The sequence below is a fragment of the Chiloscyllium punctatum genome, chromosome 38 (genome assembly GCF_047496795.1).
Source record: "Chiloscyllium punctatum isolate Juve2018m chromosome 38, sChiPun1.3, whole genome shotgun sequence".
NCBI lineage: Eukaryota > Metazoa > Chordata > Chondrichthyes > Orectolobiformes > Hemiscylliidae > Chiloscyllium > Chiloscyllium punctatum.
The window spans coordinates 64,201,040-64,218,655 of record NC_092776.1 but is presented as its reverse complement, the minus strand read 5'-3'; the positions used below and the strand labels follow the sequence as shown (position 1 = coordinate 64,218,655).

Sequence of the window (17,616 nt, the reverse complement as noted above, 5' to 3'; positions counted from 1 at the left end):
TGTAGGCGCTATCTTCTTCTGCCCTATGTGGAATGGTAGGGTGGATGTTGAAGTTGATGGATGAGCTGTTTTATTCTGGATTATGTCAAGTTTATTGAATGTTGCCAGAGCTGCAACCATCCAGGTAAGTGAGGAGTATTCCGTCACACTCCTGGTTGTGCCTTGTAAAAAATGGACATACTTAGGGAGTCAGGTCGTGAGTTACTCACTACATGATTGCTTGCCTCTGATCGGTTTTTTGGCCAAGTGTATTTACCTGGTGCAGCCAGTTCAGTTTCTGGTCATTCAGTGGTGAACCATTGGTATAAGTGTACTCCACTAGGAATCTCTAAATAAATAATCAGTTGCATGTACTCTGGCTGACGCCACTCTAATGCATTGGCACCATTTTACTTTGCAGGTCTCCTTGTTTGCTGAACTCTTCAATGAAATGTTACAGAGGGACTTTGGTTATCGAATATATAAAGCACTGGTGACTGTTCCAGAAAAAGATGATAAAAAAGAAAAGGACAAGAAAGATCGCAAAGAGGAGAAAAAAGAGAGTGAGAAAAGGGAAAAGAAAGAAGAAAAGGATGAAGAGAGTAATGAGCCAAAGACAAAACGGAGGAAATCAGGAGATGAGAAAGATAAAAAAGAAGAAAGGGATGGACGGAAGGTACTTGGTAATATAATAAACGTATGACAATTAGGAGCAGAACCAAGTCATTTGGCTTTGTAGCTGTGCCATTCAGTCTGATCATAGTTGATGTGAATGTGGATTTGACGCCATATTCCTGCCTCTTCTCTCTTCCCACCCTCTACCTCCACTACCCCCACCCCCAACTGTACAATAATGTCAGATACTTAACCAAGAAGGATGTCAGTCTGCCTCTACCTTAAAAATATTAAGACTCTAACTGTTACTTGCCCCAAGGGAAGGGAGTTCCAGAAGCACTCAATCTCAGGAAAAATGCCTCCTAATCTCCGCCTTGATTGGAAGATAACTTATTTTTAAACCATATTCCTTAGTCTCTTCCACAAGGGGCAAAATCCCTTGTCCATTCACCCTCTCAAGTCCTTTCATGAACTTGTATATTTCAATAGATTAACTCACAGGATGTGGGCGTCTCTGACTAGGACAATTATTGCCCATCCCTAATTATCCAGAGGGCATTAAGAATCTACCATATTGCTGTTGGTGTGCAGTCACATTCAGGCTAGACCAGATAAGGATGGCACTTTCCTTCCTTGACTTTAGTGAACGAGATGAGCTTTTCCGACAATCAGCAATAGTTTCATGGTCATCATTAGGCTCTTAATTCCAGATTTTTATTGAATTCCAAATTCCATCATCTGACATGGCAGGATTGAACCCAGTTCCCCAAGAGCATTAGTTGAGTTTCTGGATTAACCGTCTAGTGATAATATTACTAGGCCATTTTCTCCCAAGACCACCTCACATTCTTCTAAACTCCAGTGGATATCCATCATGCCATCCAAAATATCTTCAGAACATCCCTGTTTCAGGTATCATTCGAACCATCTCTGAATCACTTCTGAAGTATTTTCATGATTTCTTAAATAAGGATTCCAAAACTGCACAATGCTCCGGATGCAGCCTCATTAACACACTATGTAACTGTAGCAAACAATCTCTTTTTTATAAAAGCAATGTACAGCAGATACTTGTGATCTGAAATAAAACTAGGAAGTGCTAGAAAAAAAATCTTCTAAAGAAACAGACCCTTCGGTCCAACTCGTTCATGCCGACCAGATATCCAAACCCAATCGAGTTGCACCTGCCAGCACCCGGCCCATATCCCTCCAAACCCTTCCTATTTATATATCCATTCAGATGCCTTTCAAGAGTTGCAATTTTACTAGCCTCCACCACTTCCTCTGGCAGCTAATTCCATACACATACCAACGTCTGTGTGAAAAAGTTGCCCCTTAGGTCTCTTTTCTCTCTTTCCCCTGTCACCCTAAACCTATGCCCTATTGAATTCGAAACATTAACTATTTCTGTTTCCACGTGCTGATAGGCCAGCTGTGTTTCTCCAGAACGTTGTCTTTATCCCTACTTTTACATTCCACATTGTATTTATTTTCCTCATCACCTGCATACTAACTTTGATTTATGTATAGGGTTATCCAGATTCCACTGTACGCCATTGTTATTTCAGTCTTTCCCATTTCAATGTGCTCTTTTGGTAATCTTCCTCTAAAAGTTCATGTATCTTCATATTTTCCTACTCTAGTGCCATCTGTTAAATGTTTACCTGCTCACTTAACCTGCCTCATTGCAGACTCCTTTTGTCCTCATTACAGCTTGCTTTCCCGCCCAACTTTGAACCATGTAAAATGTAGCATCATGCAATCAGTCCCTTCCTCCAAGTCATAAATTGTAAATAACTGAGTTTCCAATACTAATTCCTGTGCCTGACACAATCCGTTAAACAGCCTACTTTTGCTGACCTATGCTTTCTATCGACAAATATATTTGTACTAATGTTATTCCCAATGCCATAAGCTTTTATTTTGCATATTACTATTTGACATGACACCTTGTCAAATACCTCCACAAATGTAAGTATAGTACAACCATCAGTTCCCTTTCTGCTGTGTTGTTTGTTCCTTCTTTAAAGAACACTAACAAATTAGTCCATTACCTTTTTTGCAAAACCATGTTGACTCTGCCTGATTTCATGAAGAGCTTCTAAGTGCTCTTTTCTTAATAGCTACTAGCATTTTCCTGATAACATGTTAGGATAGTCAGTCCAAATATTCCTGCTTTCTTGATTAAAGGAGCCATATTTGCTACTCTCCAATTCCAATATCTAGAAGTTTTTGAAAATTAAAATCAGCAGCCACTTTTAAGAACCTAGGATGAAATCTATCATGTTTATATGTTCATAACGAGCAGATAAATGATTAGATCAGGCTTCATGTGGTCAGAAAGCCTGCTGAATATTTGATATCTATCTTCCTGAAGGCCAATGTATCTGAGAAAAAAAAGGCTCTGCCCTTGACCCCATTGGCAGGCCAACCCCACCAAATACTGCCAGTGGAAAGCATGGGGCTTTTGCAGACTAATCCCAGCCACCTCTCTATATTCTCTTTCTACTAGCAATCATCCAGCTCCTACCTTTCTATTAGCAATCATCCAGCATCCCACAATCTGACAGGTGTATGTGTGTGAGAAAATGATTCTTTTGTCTGTTCATTTGCATATTGGTGTTTTTGTGTCGTCTTCACTCAATCTCCATGTTTCCACCAATGGGTTTGCTTTGTATTAGCTGTCTGTTCATTTTCTTATAAAACTTGTGCTGTTTATTTGATAACTGCAACATAGATCATATATCTAAACAAGGAATGTCTAAACAAAGTATTTTAATGAAATTTTGCAGAAAGAAGATAAAGACAAGGATGAGAAAATTTTAAGAAAAAGGGATGACTTTAAAGATGATGAGGAAATGGAAGATGGAACAAACCCAGATGATTATGATCCTCTGGATGCAGAAGATGCTGAGGACGAAGATGATGAAGGTGATTCCCCTACTCAGGAATACTCAAGAATTCCCCACCACTCTAGAAACAGGCCATTCAGCCCAACAAGTCCACACCAACCCTCCGAAGAGTAACCCACCTAGACCCATTCCCCCTACCCTATTACTCTACATTTACCCCGAGCTACCACACCTCCCTGAACACTCTGGGCAATTCAGCATTCACCTAACCCCACTTCTTTTGAATGTGGGAGGAAACCCACACAGGTACGGGGCGAATGTGCTAACTCTACCCAGACAGTTGCCCGAGGCTGGAATTGAGCCCAGGTGCCTGGTGCTATGAGGCAACAGTGCCAACCACTCAGCCACCATGTCGCCCCAAAGTTGTAGGAATGCTGTTGGATCATGAGGGTATGACCTGTGGCTTCAGCAACTATAGGATCAAAAGAGGAGGACAATCAGTCAGCTATCCTCCTGATGATTAGATTAGATTACTTACAGTGTGGAAACAGGCCCTTCGGCTCAACAAGTCCACACCGACCCTCCGAAGAGCAACCCACCCAGACCCATTCCCCTACGTTTACCCCTTCACCTAACACTACGGGCAATTTAGCATGGCCAATTCACCTAACCTGCACATTTTTGGATTGTGGAAGGAAACCGACGCAGACACGGGGAGAATGTGCAAACTCCACACACATAGTCGCCTGAGGTGGGAATTGAACCCGGGTCTCTGGCACTGTGAGGCAGCAGTGCTAACCACTGTGCCACCGTGCCGTCCACAGTGATGACACTATCATCACTGATGGAAAGTAAAGGTTGGGCACAAGAATAAATCTCTAGGTTATAAGATGAGCAGTGGATCTTTAGATGAGATACATAGGCATTGCTGTAAAACAGTAAACATCCAACCCTTCACATCTAAACAGTTTAGCAACTGCAGGATGAAAAACATTTAAACGGTGAATTTCAGAATAGTTTGAGATTTCTGTTTTTGGATGTTTATATCCAATGTTATAATGTCATTAAATCCAGTAATGGTATTCAATGTGCTTTTAAACTGGAAATGCTGATGGAATTTCCCTGTCAGAAAATGTTAAATTGTGACTTAGATTTATTTTTAAAGTCTTGATGAAAAAGCATATCTCAAAGCTTGTTTAAAAGAAAAATGCAATTCAAGGGAAGTGCGAGCTACCTTCCAAAGTGACACATGACATGTGACAGGGAGTAAGATGACGACAGAACCGTAGGCCACAGGAGCAGAATTAGGCAATTTGCCCCGTCGAGTCTGCTCTGCCATTCGATTATGACTGATATGTTTCTCAACCCATTCTCCTGCCTTTTCCCTGTAACCCATGATCCCCTTACAAATCTTTCAGTGTCTTAAATAGATTCGATAACTTGGCCTATACAGCCTTCTGAGGTAATGAGTTCTGTTGATTAAACACTGTCCAGCTGAAGAAATTCCTCCTCACCTCAGTCTAAAGGGTTGGCCTATCACTCTGAGGATGTGCCCTCCTACCATTGGAAATGTCTTCTCCACATCCACTCTATCTATGCCTCTTAAGTATTCTGTAAGTTTAAATCCGATCACACCCTCCCCTACCCTTCATTCTTCTGAACTCGAGTCCTCAGTCACAACCCATATGATAAGTCCTTCATCCCTGGGATCATTCCTGTAAAACTTGTCTGGATGACTTCTAATGCCAACACATCTTTCCTTAGATATGGGGCCCAATACTGCTCATAATGTTCCAAACGCAGTCTAACTAGAGCCTTGTATAACCTCACTGGTACAGAGTCATAAAGTCCATAGGTAGCAAAAAAAAGGATGGATGAATGTGTGACTAAGGAGCTGGTGCAGCAGACAGTTTCAAGTTCTTGGATCATTGAGATCTTTTTTGGAGTAGGATTGACCTGTATAGGAGGGATGGGTTGCATTTAAACTGGAGAGGAACTAGTATTCCTGCAGAGAGGTTTGCCAGTGCTGCTCGGGCAGGTTTAAACTAGAGTGGTAGGGAGCTCTGAACAAGAGCTGCAGATCAGCGGTGATAGATGTTATAACTAGTGAGTCTGAAAGGAAGGACAGGTAGGGACAGGTTAATGAACATGATGGGGCTGATGGACTGAAGTATGTTTATTTCAATATAAGGAGTATTATGGGTAAGAGCTTGGATCAGTACATGGGGCTATGATGTAGCTATTACGGAGACCTGTGCGAGAGAGGGATAGAATTGAATGCTCAATGTTCCAGGGTTTTGATCTTTTAAATGCGATTGAGTGGAAGATAAAAGAGATGGAGCAGTTGCATTACTAATTAGAGAGAATGTCGCAGCTGCAGTCAGAGAGAACATATTGGATCATTCTTTGAGGCAATATGGGTAAAGCTCAAAAATAAGGGTGCAGTCACTCTGATGGGATTATGCCATAGACCCCCCAACAGACACCAAGGCCTACAGCTCAGCAAGCAAACCTACACCCTAAACCTCAACCTGAGCTACAAACCTTGCAGACACCAAGACATTGAGGAACAAATATGTAGGCAGATTATGAAAAGAGGAGAAAGTGAGGACTGCAGATGCTGGAGATCAGAGCTGAAAATGTGTTGCTGGAAAAGCGCCCGCAGGTCAGGCAGCATCCAAGGAGCAGGAGAATCGACGTTTCGGGCATGAGCCCTTCTTCAGGAATGAGGAAAGTGTGTCCAGCAGGCGAAGATAAAAGGTAGGGAGGAGGGACTTGGGGGAGGGGCGTTGGAAATGCGATAGGTGGAAGGAGGTCAAGGTGAGGGTGATAGGCCGGAGTGGGGGTGGGGGCGGAGAGGTCAGGAAGATGATTGCAGGTTAGGAAGGTGGTGCTGAGTTCGAGGGTTGGGACTGAGACAAGGTGGGGTAGGGGAAATGAGGAAACTAGAGAAATCTGAGTTTATCCCTTGTGGTTGGAGGGTTCCTAGGCAGGAGATGAGACGCTCTTCCTTCAGCCGTTGTGTTGCTATGGTCTGGCGATGGAGGAGTCCAAGGACCTCCATGTCCTTGGTGGAGTGGGAGGGGAGTTGAAGTGTTGAGCCACGGGGTGGTTGGGTTGGTTGGTCTGGGTGTCCCAGAGGTGTTCTCATCCGCTGCACCCGATGTGGCCTCCTCTATATTGGGGAGACAGGCCGCCTACTTGCGGAACATTTCAAAGAACACCACTGGGACACCCGGACCAACTAACCCAACCACCCCGTGGCTCAACACTTCAACTCCCCCTCCCACTCCACCAAGGACATGCAGGTCCTTGGACTCCTCCATCGCCAGACCAGAGCAACACGGCGGCTGGAGGAAGAGTGCCTCATCTTCCGCCTGGGAACCCTCCAACCACAACGGATGAACTCTGATTTCTCCAGTTTCCTCATTTCCCCTCCCCCCACCTTGTCTCAGTCCCAACCCTCGAACTCAGCACCACCTTCCTAACCTGCAAACTTCTTCCTGACCTCTCCGCCCCCGCCCCCACCCTCACTCCGGCCTATCACCCTCACCTTGACCTCCTTCCACCTATCGCATTTCCAACGCCCCTCCCCCAAGTCCCTCCTCCCTACCTTTTATCTTTGCCTGCTGGGCACACTTTCCTCATTTCTGAAGAAGGGCTCATGCCCGAAACGTTGATTCCCCTGCTCCTTGGATGCTGCCTGACCTGGCAGCAACACATTTTCAGATTATGAAAAGATGCAAAACAGCAAGGTTGTCATAATAGGTGACCTTTAACTTCCCCAATATTGACCAGGACTTGCATAGAGCAAGAGACTTAGGGCACACTTTGTTAGGTGCATCCAGTTGGGTTTCTTAAAACATATGGATAGTCCCACTAGAAGAGGGGCCATACTGGATCTTGTATTGGCTGGATCTTGTATTGGCTGGATCGCCTGGCAAAGTGACTGACCTGTCAATGAGAGCATTTTGGAAATAGTGATCACAACTCCTTAAGTTTTAAGATAGCTATGAATAAGTCAGGATGTTGCAAAAAGGTACTAAATTTGGGGAGAGCAAATTATGTCAATATTGGGCAGGAGCTAGGGAGAGATCATGGGGAGTACCTGTTATCAGACAAGTCCACACTTGACATGTGGGAGTTGTTTAAAGACCTGATCAGAATTCAGGACCAGCATGTTCAAGTAAAGCTGGCAAGGTGCCTTTGGATAACATGGGAAGTTGTGAATCAAAAAGGAAAAGGAAGCATATGTAAGGTTTAGAAAGCTAAAATCGGACAGATCCGTGAGGAATATGAAGTAAGCAGGAAAGAACTTAAGCAGAGAATTAGGAGAGCATGGAGAGGCCATAAATGTCCTTGGCAAGTAGGGTTACAGAGAATCTCAAGGCATTTTATACGTACATTAAAAGCAATAGGAAAACTAGGGAGAGGGCAGGACCACTCAACAATATAGGAGGGAACTTGTGCTTGGAAACAGAGGATATGGCTGAGATCCTAAAATGAATACTTTGTGACAGTATTCACCAAGCAGAGTGACATGGAGGATGGTGAGATTAGTATGGGGCATGCTAATGTGCTTAGATGTTTTGAGGTGTTGGGTCTCTTGAAGAGCATTAAAGTAGATAAGTCCCCAAGGCCCAATGTAATGTACTCCAGGTTACAGAGAGAAGCAAGAGAAGATTGTTGGGGGCCTTGACCGAGATCTTTATATCCTCTGTAGCCATGGAGAGATCCCTGAGGATTGGTGAGCAGCAAATGTTATTCCTCTATTCAAGAAGTTTATCCAAGAAAATCCATGAAATTCTCACATCAGTGGTTGGATGTTATTGGAGGGGATTCTTAGAGATAGGATATTTGCGTGTTTGGAAAAGCATGGCCTAATTAGGGACAGTCAGCATGGCTTTGTGTAGGACAGGTCATGTCTTGCTAACTTGATTGCTTTTGTTTTGCAGTGATGACGAAGGTCATTGATTATGGTAGAGCGTGAATGGTGTTTACATAGATTTTACTAAGACTTTTGACAAGGTACCTTATGATAGGCATATCCAGAAGATTAAGATGTGTGGGATATATGATAACTTGCCATTTCAATTCAGAATTAGCTCACCCAGAGAGGACAGCATGTAGTGGTGGAAGGGTGTTTTTCTGACTACAGGTATTGTTCCATTGTGATCCGTACTGGGACTTCTGGCTTATGATTTATATAATTGACTTGGATGAAAATATAGATGGGTAAAATAGTAAGTTTGCAGACGATGTGAAGATCAGGGAAGTTGTGGATAATGGAGAAGGTCATCAAAAGATATAGCAGGATGTAGATCAGTTCCATGTACAGGCAGAGAAATGATAGATGGAGTTTAATCCAAGCAAGTGTGAAGCATTGCCTTTTGGGGGATCAAATGTTAATGGGAAGCATTACAATTAATAGCAGGAACCTTAACAGCATTGATGTACGGAGAGGTCTTGGCGTCCTAGCCCACATAAATAGATAGAGTGGTAAAGAAGACAGTTGGTGTGCTTGCCTTTATTAGTAGGGACATTGAATGCAAGAATCTGGATGTCATGTTGCAGCTTTATAAAACTTTATTTAGGCCACACTTATGGTATTGCTTTCAATTCTGGTCACCACATTACAAGAAGGGTGTGGAGGCTTTGGAGAGGGTGCAGAAGAGGTTTATCAGGGTGCTGCCTGGATTAGAACGTATGAACTGTAAGTAGATGCTGAACAAACTGGGGTTGTTTTCTCTGGAGCAACAGAGGCTGAGGGGAGAACTGACTGAAATTTATAAAAATAATTAGAAGCATAAGTAGGTTGACAGTCAGAATCTTTATCCCAGAATTTAAATGTCTAATATTAGAGGAAATGCATTTAAGGTAAAAGGGGGAAAGTTCAAAGGAGGGGCAAGTTTATTTTTACAGAGTGGGAGTTGCCTGGAATGTGCTGCCACTGTACTGGTGAAGGCAGATACAATAGAAGTGTTAAGGGGCCATTTTGGTAGGCATATGAATAATTAAGGAATGGAAGGATATGAACTATGGGGAGGCAGAAGGGATTAGTTTAATTTGGCATCATGACCAGCCCAATTTGGGCCAACGGGCCTGTTCCTGTGCAGTACAGTTCTGTTATGTGTTCTCATCATAGAATTGTACAGCATGATAACAGACTCTTCATACCAATTCGTCCATGCTGACCATTTATCCTAAATTAATCTAGTCCCAATATGCCAGCATTTGGCCAGTATCCTTCTAAATATCTCCTATTCATTTCCCCATCCAGATGCCTTTTAAATGTTGTAATTGTACCAGCCTCCTTCACTCCCTCTGGGAGTTCATTCATACACGCACTACCCTCTGCATAAAAAGGATTCCTTATTAGGTCTCTTTTAAATATTTCCCCTCTCACCTTAAACCAATGCCCTCCCATTTAGTCTCCCCTTCCCTGTGAAAAAGTATAAACCTCTATAAGGTCATCCCTCAGCCTCTGACGCTCCAGGGGAAATGCCCCAGCTTATTGAGCCACTCCCGATGACTCAAGCCCTCCAACCCCAGCAGCATCCTTGTCAATCTTTTTGGAACGCTGTCACGTTTACCAACGTCTTTTCTATAATCAGGGAGACCAGAATTGAATACAATTCCAATTGTGGCCCAACCAATGTCTCGTACAGCTGCAACATAGCATCGCAACTGCTATACACTGACCAATAAAGGCAAGTGTAGCGAATGCCTTCTTCACTATCCTGTCTACCTCGACACTATTTTCAAGGAACTATGAACTTGGGCTGCAAGGTCTTCCATTTCTCTGACCTTCCATTCTAACTGCCTTGAAATGATTGCCTGCATCACATTTGCCTCCCCGACTGCCAACTGAACCTACACCTTAAATTTAAGCGAATCCTGAACTAGGATTCCAATTCCCTTTGTGCTTGAGTTTTCCAAAGCTTTTCCCCATTTAGAAAATGGACTGCTCCTCTATTCTTCCTCCCAAAGTGCATAAACATAGAACATAGAATGTTACAGCGCAGTACAGGCCCTTTGGCTCTCGAGGTTGCATCGACTTGTGAAATTAATCTGATGCCCATCTAACCAACACTGTTCCATTATTATCCAAATGTATGTCCAGTGCCCATTTAAATGCCCTTAACATAGCTGAGGCTATAACTGTTGCAGGCAGGCAGTTCCATGCCTCTACTACTCTTTGAGTAAAGAAACTACCCCTGATGTCTGTCTTAAATCTATTACCCCTCAATTTGAAGCTATGTCCCCTCGTGTTAGCTTTCACCATGTAAGGAAAAAGGCTCTCACTGTCCACTCTATCTAATCCTCTGATTATCTTATACGTCTCGATTAAGTCACCTCTCAACCTTTTTCTTTCCAACAAAAACAGCCTCAGTTCCCTCAGTCTTTCCTTGTAAGACCTTCTTTCTACACATCTTGGTAAATCTCCTCTGAACCCTTTTCAAAGCTTCCACATCCTTCCTGTAATGCCACCAGAACAGTATGAAATACTCCAGGTGCGGCCTTACCAGTGTCTTGTACAACTGCAGCATGACCTGTGACTCCGAAACTCAATCCCCCTACCAGTAAACACCAACACACCATATGTCGTCTTAACAACCCTATAAACCTGGGTGGCAACTTTCAGGGATTTATGCACCTGGACACCCGAGATCTCTCTGTTCATCTATACTACCAGGAATTTAACCCTTGGCCCAGTACTCTGCATTCCTGTTACTTCTGAAGTGAAATGCCTCACACTTTTCTGCATTAAACTCTATTTGCCACTTTTCAGCTCAGCTCTGCATCTTATCTACGTCTGTCTAACCCACAACATCTTTCGGCACTATCCACAACTCTACTGTCCTCAGTGTCATCCGCAACCCATCCTTCTACACCCACATCCAGATCATTTATGAAAATGACAAACAGCACTGGCCCCAAAACAGATCCTTGTGGCACACCACTGGTAACAGCTCCAGGATGGAAATTTCCCATCAACCACCACCACTGTCTTCTTTCAGCTAGCCAATTTCTGATCCAAGCGCTAAATCACCTTCAATCCCGAAACTCCATATTTTGTGCAATAGCCTACAATGTGGAACCTTATCAACCACCTTACCTTCATCCACCTGTTTTGTCACCTTGAAGAACTCAGTAAGGTTAGTTAAGCACAAAAATCATGTTGACTATCCCTAATCAAATTATCCCTTTCCAGATGATTATAAATCCTATCTCTTATAGCCTTTTCCAAAACCTTACCCACAACCGAAGTAAGGCTCACTGGCCTATACCAGGGTTGTTCCAACTCCCCTTCTTAAACAAGGGAACAACATTTGCTATCCTCCGATCTTCTGGCACTACTCCTGTTGACAATGATGACATAAAGATCAAAGCCAAAGGCTCTGCAATCTCCTCCCTGGCTTCCCAGACAATCCAAGGATAAATCCCATCCAGCCCCTAGAGGTCTTTTTTTCTCAGATCTTCCAAAATTGCTAAAACCTCTTCTTTGTTAACTGCAATCTCATTTAATCTAGTAGCCTGCATTTCTGTATTCTCACGAGCATTGCCCTTTTCCAATGTGAATTCATTAAGCACTTCTCCTATGTCCGCAGATTCCACACACAACTTTCCAATACTGTCTTTGATTAGCCCTTATTCTTACTCTAGTAACCTTACTCTGGTCATTCTTTTATTCCTAATAATCATATAGAAGGCCGAAGGGTTTTCCTTGATCCTATCCACCAACAACTTTTCACATCCCCTCCTGGCTCTTAGCCCTCTGTTTAGATTTTTTTCGGCATACTTATAAGTCTCAAGCCCCCTAACTGAGCCTTCATGCCTCATCTTAATAGAAACCACCTCCTTTCTCCTGACAAGAGCTTCATCTTCTTTAGCAAACCATAGCTCCCCCTCTCAGCAACTATCCCTGCCTGATAGAGATACTTATAAAGGACCCACAGTAGCTGTTCCTTGAATGAGTTCCACATTTCAAATGTGTCCATCCCCTGCAGTTTCCTTCCCCATCCTATACATCCTAAATCTTCGCCAATCGTATCACAATTACCTTTCCCCCAGTTATACCTCTTTCTCTGTGGTATATACCTATCCCTGCCCATTGCTATTGGAAACAACTGAATTATAGTCACTATCGCCAAAGTGCTCACCTACCTCCAAATCTAACACCTGGCTGGATTCATTCCCCAGTATCAAATCCAGTATGGCATTGCCCCTTATTAGCCAGTCTACATACTGTGTCAGAAAATCCTCCTGCGCATATTGAACAAAAATTGACCCATCTGAACCACTTAAACTATAGCATTCCCAGTCAATATCGGGTAAATTAAAGTCTCCAATGACAATTACCCTGTTACTCTTGCTTCTCTCGAGAATCATCTTTGCTATCCTTTCCTCTACATCCCTGGAACAATTCAGTGATCTATAGAAACTCCCAACAGGGTAACCTTTCCTGTTTCTAACCTCAATCCAAACTACCTAAGTGGATGAGTCCTTAAACGTTATCTCAGCTGCTGTAATGCTACCCTTGATTAACAATGCCACACACCACCCCCACCCCCAACTTTACCATCTCTGTTCTTACTGAAACATCTAAATCCCGGAATCTGCAATAACTATTCCTGTCCCTCCTCTAGTCATGTCTCTGAAATGGCCACAACATCAAAATCCCAGGTACCAACCCATGCTGCAAGTTCACCCATCTTATTCCTGATGCTCCTGGCATTGAAGTACACACATTTCAAACCAACATCCTGATTGCCGGTGCCCTCTCGCGACATTGTAAACCTATCCCTATCTTCACTACCCTCAATTACAATCCAGGTTCCCATTCCTCCTGCTGCATTAGTTTGAACGTCCTTGCATAAGTAAATTTCTTCCCCAGGATATTGGTATCCCTCTGGTTCATGTGAAGGCCATCCTGTTTGTAGAGGTCCCAACTTCCCCAGAAAGAACTTAAATTATCCAAGAATCCAACACCCACCTCCTGCCTTGTGTTCAGCTCTGCACTCTCCCTGATCCTCGTTTCACTAGCACGCGTCATGGGCAACAACTCAGAGATAACAACTCTATTTGTTCTAGCTATAAGCTTCCATCCTCACTCCCTGAATTTCTGCCTTAGATCCACACCTTTCTTCCTATCTTATGTGGACCACGACTTGGGTCTGCTCCCCTACCCACTCAAAGATCCCGAAAACACAATGAGAGATATCACGAACCCTGACACCTGGGAGGCAACACCTCAATCGTGAGGCTCTGTTTTTCCCACAAAACCACCTATCTGTTCCCCTAACTATGGAGTACACAGTGACTAAAGCTCTGCTCCACTTTTCCCGCCTTCCCCTCTGAGCAACAGGGACAGACTTTGCACCAGAGACCTGTGTTCCATTGCTTATTCCTGATAAGTCGTTTCTTCCTCTCCTCTCCCCGCCACTACACCCCCCCCCCCCAAAAAAAAATAGTATTCAGCATGGTATACTTGCTGTTGAAGGGAACCATCACAGAAGATCCCTGTACTGCCTGCCGGTTCCCTTTCCTACCCTGATGGTAAACCATCTACCTTCACGTGGCTGTGGAGTAACTACCTCCCTGTAACTCCACTCAGTGACCCCCTCCACCTCCCGAATGATCTGAAGTTCATCCGGCTCCAGTTCCCTGGCATAATTCTCGAGGAGTTGGGTGCGCTTTCCACAAATTAAGTCAGCAGGGACACTCCCCTTGAAGAAGTGATGCTGACTCTGCCCTGTATTACCATGCACTTCCAACTACTGTGCAATCTCATCCTTAATAATGGACTCGAAAATCCTACAACGACTGAGGTCAGGCTAACAGGCCTATAATTCCCTGCCTTCTGACTCTCTAACTACTTAAGTAAGGATGTTATATTTGCTGATTTTCCAGTCCTCTGGGACTCTCCCTAACTCCAGTGATTCCTGAAAGATCACCACCAGTGTCTCTGAAATGTCTTCTGCTACCTCCTTCAGCCCATCCCATCTAGATGATTTATCTGCCTTCAGACATTTCAGCTTCCCCAGCACCTTTTGATGATGGCTGCTGCCCCCTGATGCTCTTGAATTTCTGATATGTTGCCAGTTTCTTCCAGTGTGAAAATTGATGCAAAGTACCAATTCAGTTTCTCCGCCACTTTTTTGTTCCCTATTACCTCATTTTTCAGCGCTCCATTGTCCACTCTTGCCCCTCTCTTACGCCTTAAAATTTTTTAATGTTACTAACTACACTTATATTTCATCTTCTCCTCCTTATGGCTTTTTAAAAAATTATCCTCCGTTAGTTTTTCAAGGCTTCCCACTTACCTCGGCCATGGTTGCACAGCGGTTAGCACTGCTGCCTCACAGTGCCAGAGACCTGGGTTCAATTCCTGCCTCAGGCAACTGTCTGTGTGGAATCTCCCTGTGTCTGCGTGGGTTTCCTCTGGGTGCTCTGGTTTCCTCCCACAGTCCAAAAATGTGCAGGTTAGGTGAATTGGCTATGCTAAATTGCCCGTAGTGTTAGGTGAAGGGGTAAATGTAGGGGAATGGGTCTGGGTGGGTTGCTCTTCGGTGGGTCGGTATGGACTTGTTGGGCCGAAGGGCCTGTTTCCACACTGTAAGTAATCTAATCTGATTATTACATGGTTTTTCTATTTCTTTCATGTTGTTCCTAACTTCCCTTGTCAGCCGTGGTTTGCTTTATCCACCCCACAGTATGTTTCTTCCTTGGGATGAATTTCTGCTGTACCTCACAAATTACCCCCAGAAACTCCCGTCATTGCTGCTCCGTTGACTTCCCTGCTATGCACCCCTTCCAGTTAACTATGGCCAGCACTTCCCTCCTGTCTTTGTAGTTACCTTCATTCACTTATAATATTGTTGCATTTGATTCCTGTTTGTCCCTTTCAAACTACAGGTTGAATTCTATTATATTATCATCACTGTCCCCTCGGAATTCCTTTACTTTAAGCTCCCTCATCAAATCTGCCTAATTGCACATCACTAAATCCACAATTGCCTGATCCTTAGTGGGCAACACCAGAGGCTGCTCCAAAAAGCAACATCTTGTAGACATTCCATGAATTCTTTTCCTTAAGATCTGCCAGTCCAGTTGCATATCGAAGTTCCCCATGCTAATTGTAATAGTGCTTTCATACAACCTTTTCTATCTCCTGATTTATCATCTTCCCCATATCCTGACTATTACGTGGAGGCCTGTACATAACTTTTTTTGCGATTTCTCAACTCTTCCTGCACAGATTCTACGTCTTCTGACACCATGTCACTTCTTCATATCAATTTAATTTCATTTCTTGCTAACAAGACAACCCTGCCCCTCTGCCCATCTCTCAGTCCTTTCAGTGTTACATGTATCCTCTGATGTTTATTCTTTGATTGCACATTTCCTGTTTTTACTGTGCTGTTCACTTTTGTCAAGCTCCTGACATCTTCATTGATGCAAAATCTGTAATTATTATCAGTTAATGAAAGCGAAGTAAATTTAATCATGTTACTTTAACCTTCAAATACTTATATTTTTTAATCAACCTCCAAAATGCACAACCCTGCCTCGAAAAGGGGCCAAAAACAGTTTTTGCTATATTTTTGGACCTCTGTACTAAGCCCTGGCCAGCAAGTCCCCTTCTCCTTTGCATGCAACCATTGAACCAAACTTTGTCATCTAGGTCAGTCATTTTATATTCTGCTTTAAATCTTCTTTCGTGGATGTTTCTTAAATTTTATCATGTTCCCTACCCTCCTCTATAGTGATTATATTCCATGTGTTTCATCAAGGTGTAGAAGAGAAAGCCACAGACTGTCCCAATCTCGTGGGTCTTCGGACTGCGCAGGTTCATTAGCCAACTAGATTGATGGATTACTCAGCCATTTTCCAAATTAACTAGTCTCTCACGTAGACTGTACTGATTGAGTATCTAATTGTCCAATGATTGCTCTTGTTCTGAGCAACAGATTGGGATCCTCCAGACTCCCAGCTCCTCATTCTTTCTTTTGACTTGTCTGCTGTCTTGTGGTCTATTCTGTTGCATGGTATGTTGCAGACTGGATTACAAAATGCAGTAAAGTATAATGGTGCCTGATGTCAACTTTAGACCCTTGTCAACCTCCCCCTTTGATACTGTGTATCAAAGCCCTGGCCTGGCATGGGCCTAATCACACCACTCTTGTCTTATCCTTGGTGGTGTCTGATGTCTGTTTCCCCACCCACATATGACATCATGACATTCTCCTGTCTCTGTGGTTTCTCATGATGGCTTCTTCCTCCCAACCCTCAGACTCCACTTCCCCCTCAATCGGTTAATGAGAGTTTAACAGGGTTTTTTATTAGTTCGTGGGATGTGGGTGTTTCTGGGAGAAAGTGAGGACTGCAGATGCTGGAGATAGGGCTCATGCCTGAAACGTTGATTCTCCTGCTGCGTTTTTCCAGCAGCACATTTTCAGCTGTGGGTGTTTCTGGCTTCGCTAGCATTTATTAGCGCTATTCACAGGGACACAGTGTACGAAAGCCAAGAAGGTTTGCTAAACCCACAAATCATTTCTAATTCTGGGCATCTAAATGATATGGGTAAAGCTAAAAGTTGTGGATACGGGTGTTATAAGGGACCTGGAAGAAAGAGAAACTCCAGGACCTATGATTTCTCCCTGGGTCATCAGTCTGAAATATCACAAACTAGCATAATTACCTGCACATCCATCAAAGGATCTATTGTCTCAGGCTCATTCCATTGCACCCTCTCAGCTTTGACTTGACTCCAGTCAAGCATTTTTTTTTAAATTAGAGGATGTTAGCATCACTGTAGTTTGTTATCCATCTATAAATGTCCTATAGGATGGTGATGAACTGCTTTCTTAAAGACTGCAGCCTGTGCAGTCTGTGTACTGCTGTTGGAAGAGGAGTTACAGAATTCTAACGCAACAACATTAACCCAGCCATGAAATTCCATATCAGGATTCTGTAAGGATTTCAGTTGATGATATTCCGACCTCTGCCATCCTTGTTCATTCAAGTGCTAAAATAACATACTAGAGAAACTCAGCAGGTCTTGTAGCATCTTTAGAGAGACAAACAGTCGTAATGTTTTGAATTCAGTGATTCTTTGTCAGTAAGTAACTTCATGGTAGAAATCTTGAGTTTGGAAGTTACCACA

General features: G+C 43.4%; 1 protein-coding gene across 4 annotated transcripts in view; it reads left to right on the top strand.

Annotated features, from left to right (window-relative positions):
• The window catches only part of ccar1 (cell division cycle and apoptosis regulator 1), a 122,520-nt gene that overhangs the window by 83,422 nt on the left and 21,482 nt on the right, over positions 1–17,616 (top strand). For all 4 annotated transcript variants that reach the window (XM_072558029.1, XM_072558027.1, XM_072558028.1 and 1 more), the window contains exons 18-19: positions 401–655; positions 3,387–3,525. In XM_072558029.1, the coding sequence (XP_072414130.1) occupies positions 401–655; positions 3,387–3,525 (394 nt within the window). The remainder of the gene's footprint in view (positions 1–400; positions 656–3,386; positions 3,526–17,616) is intronic.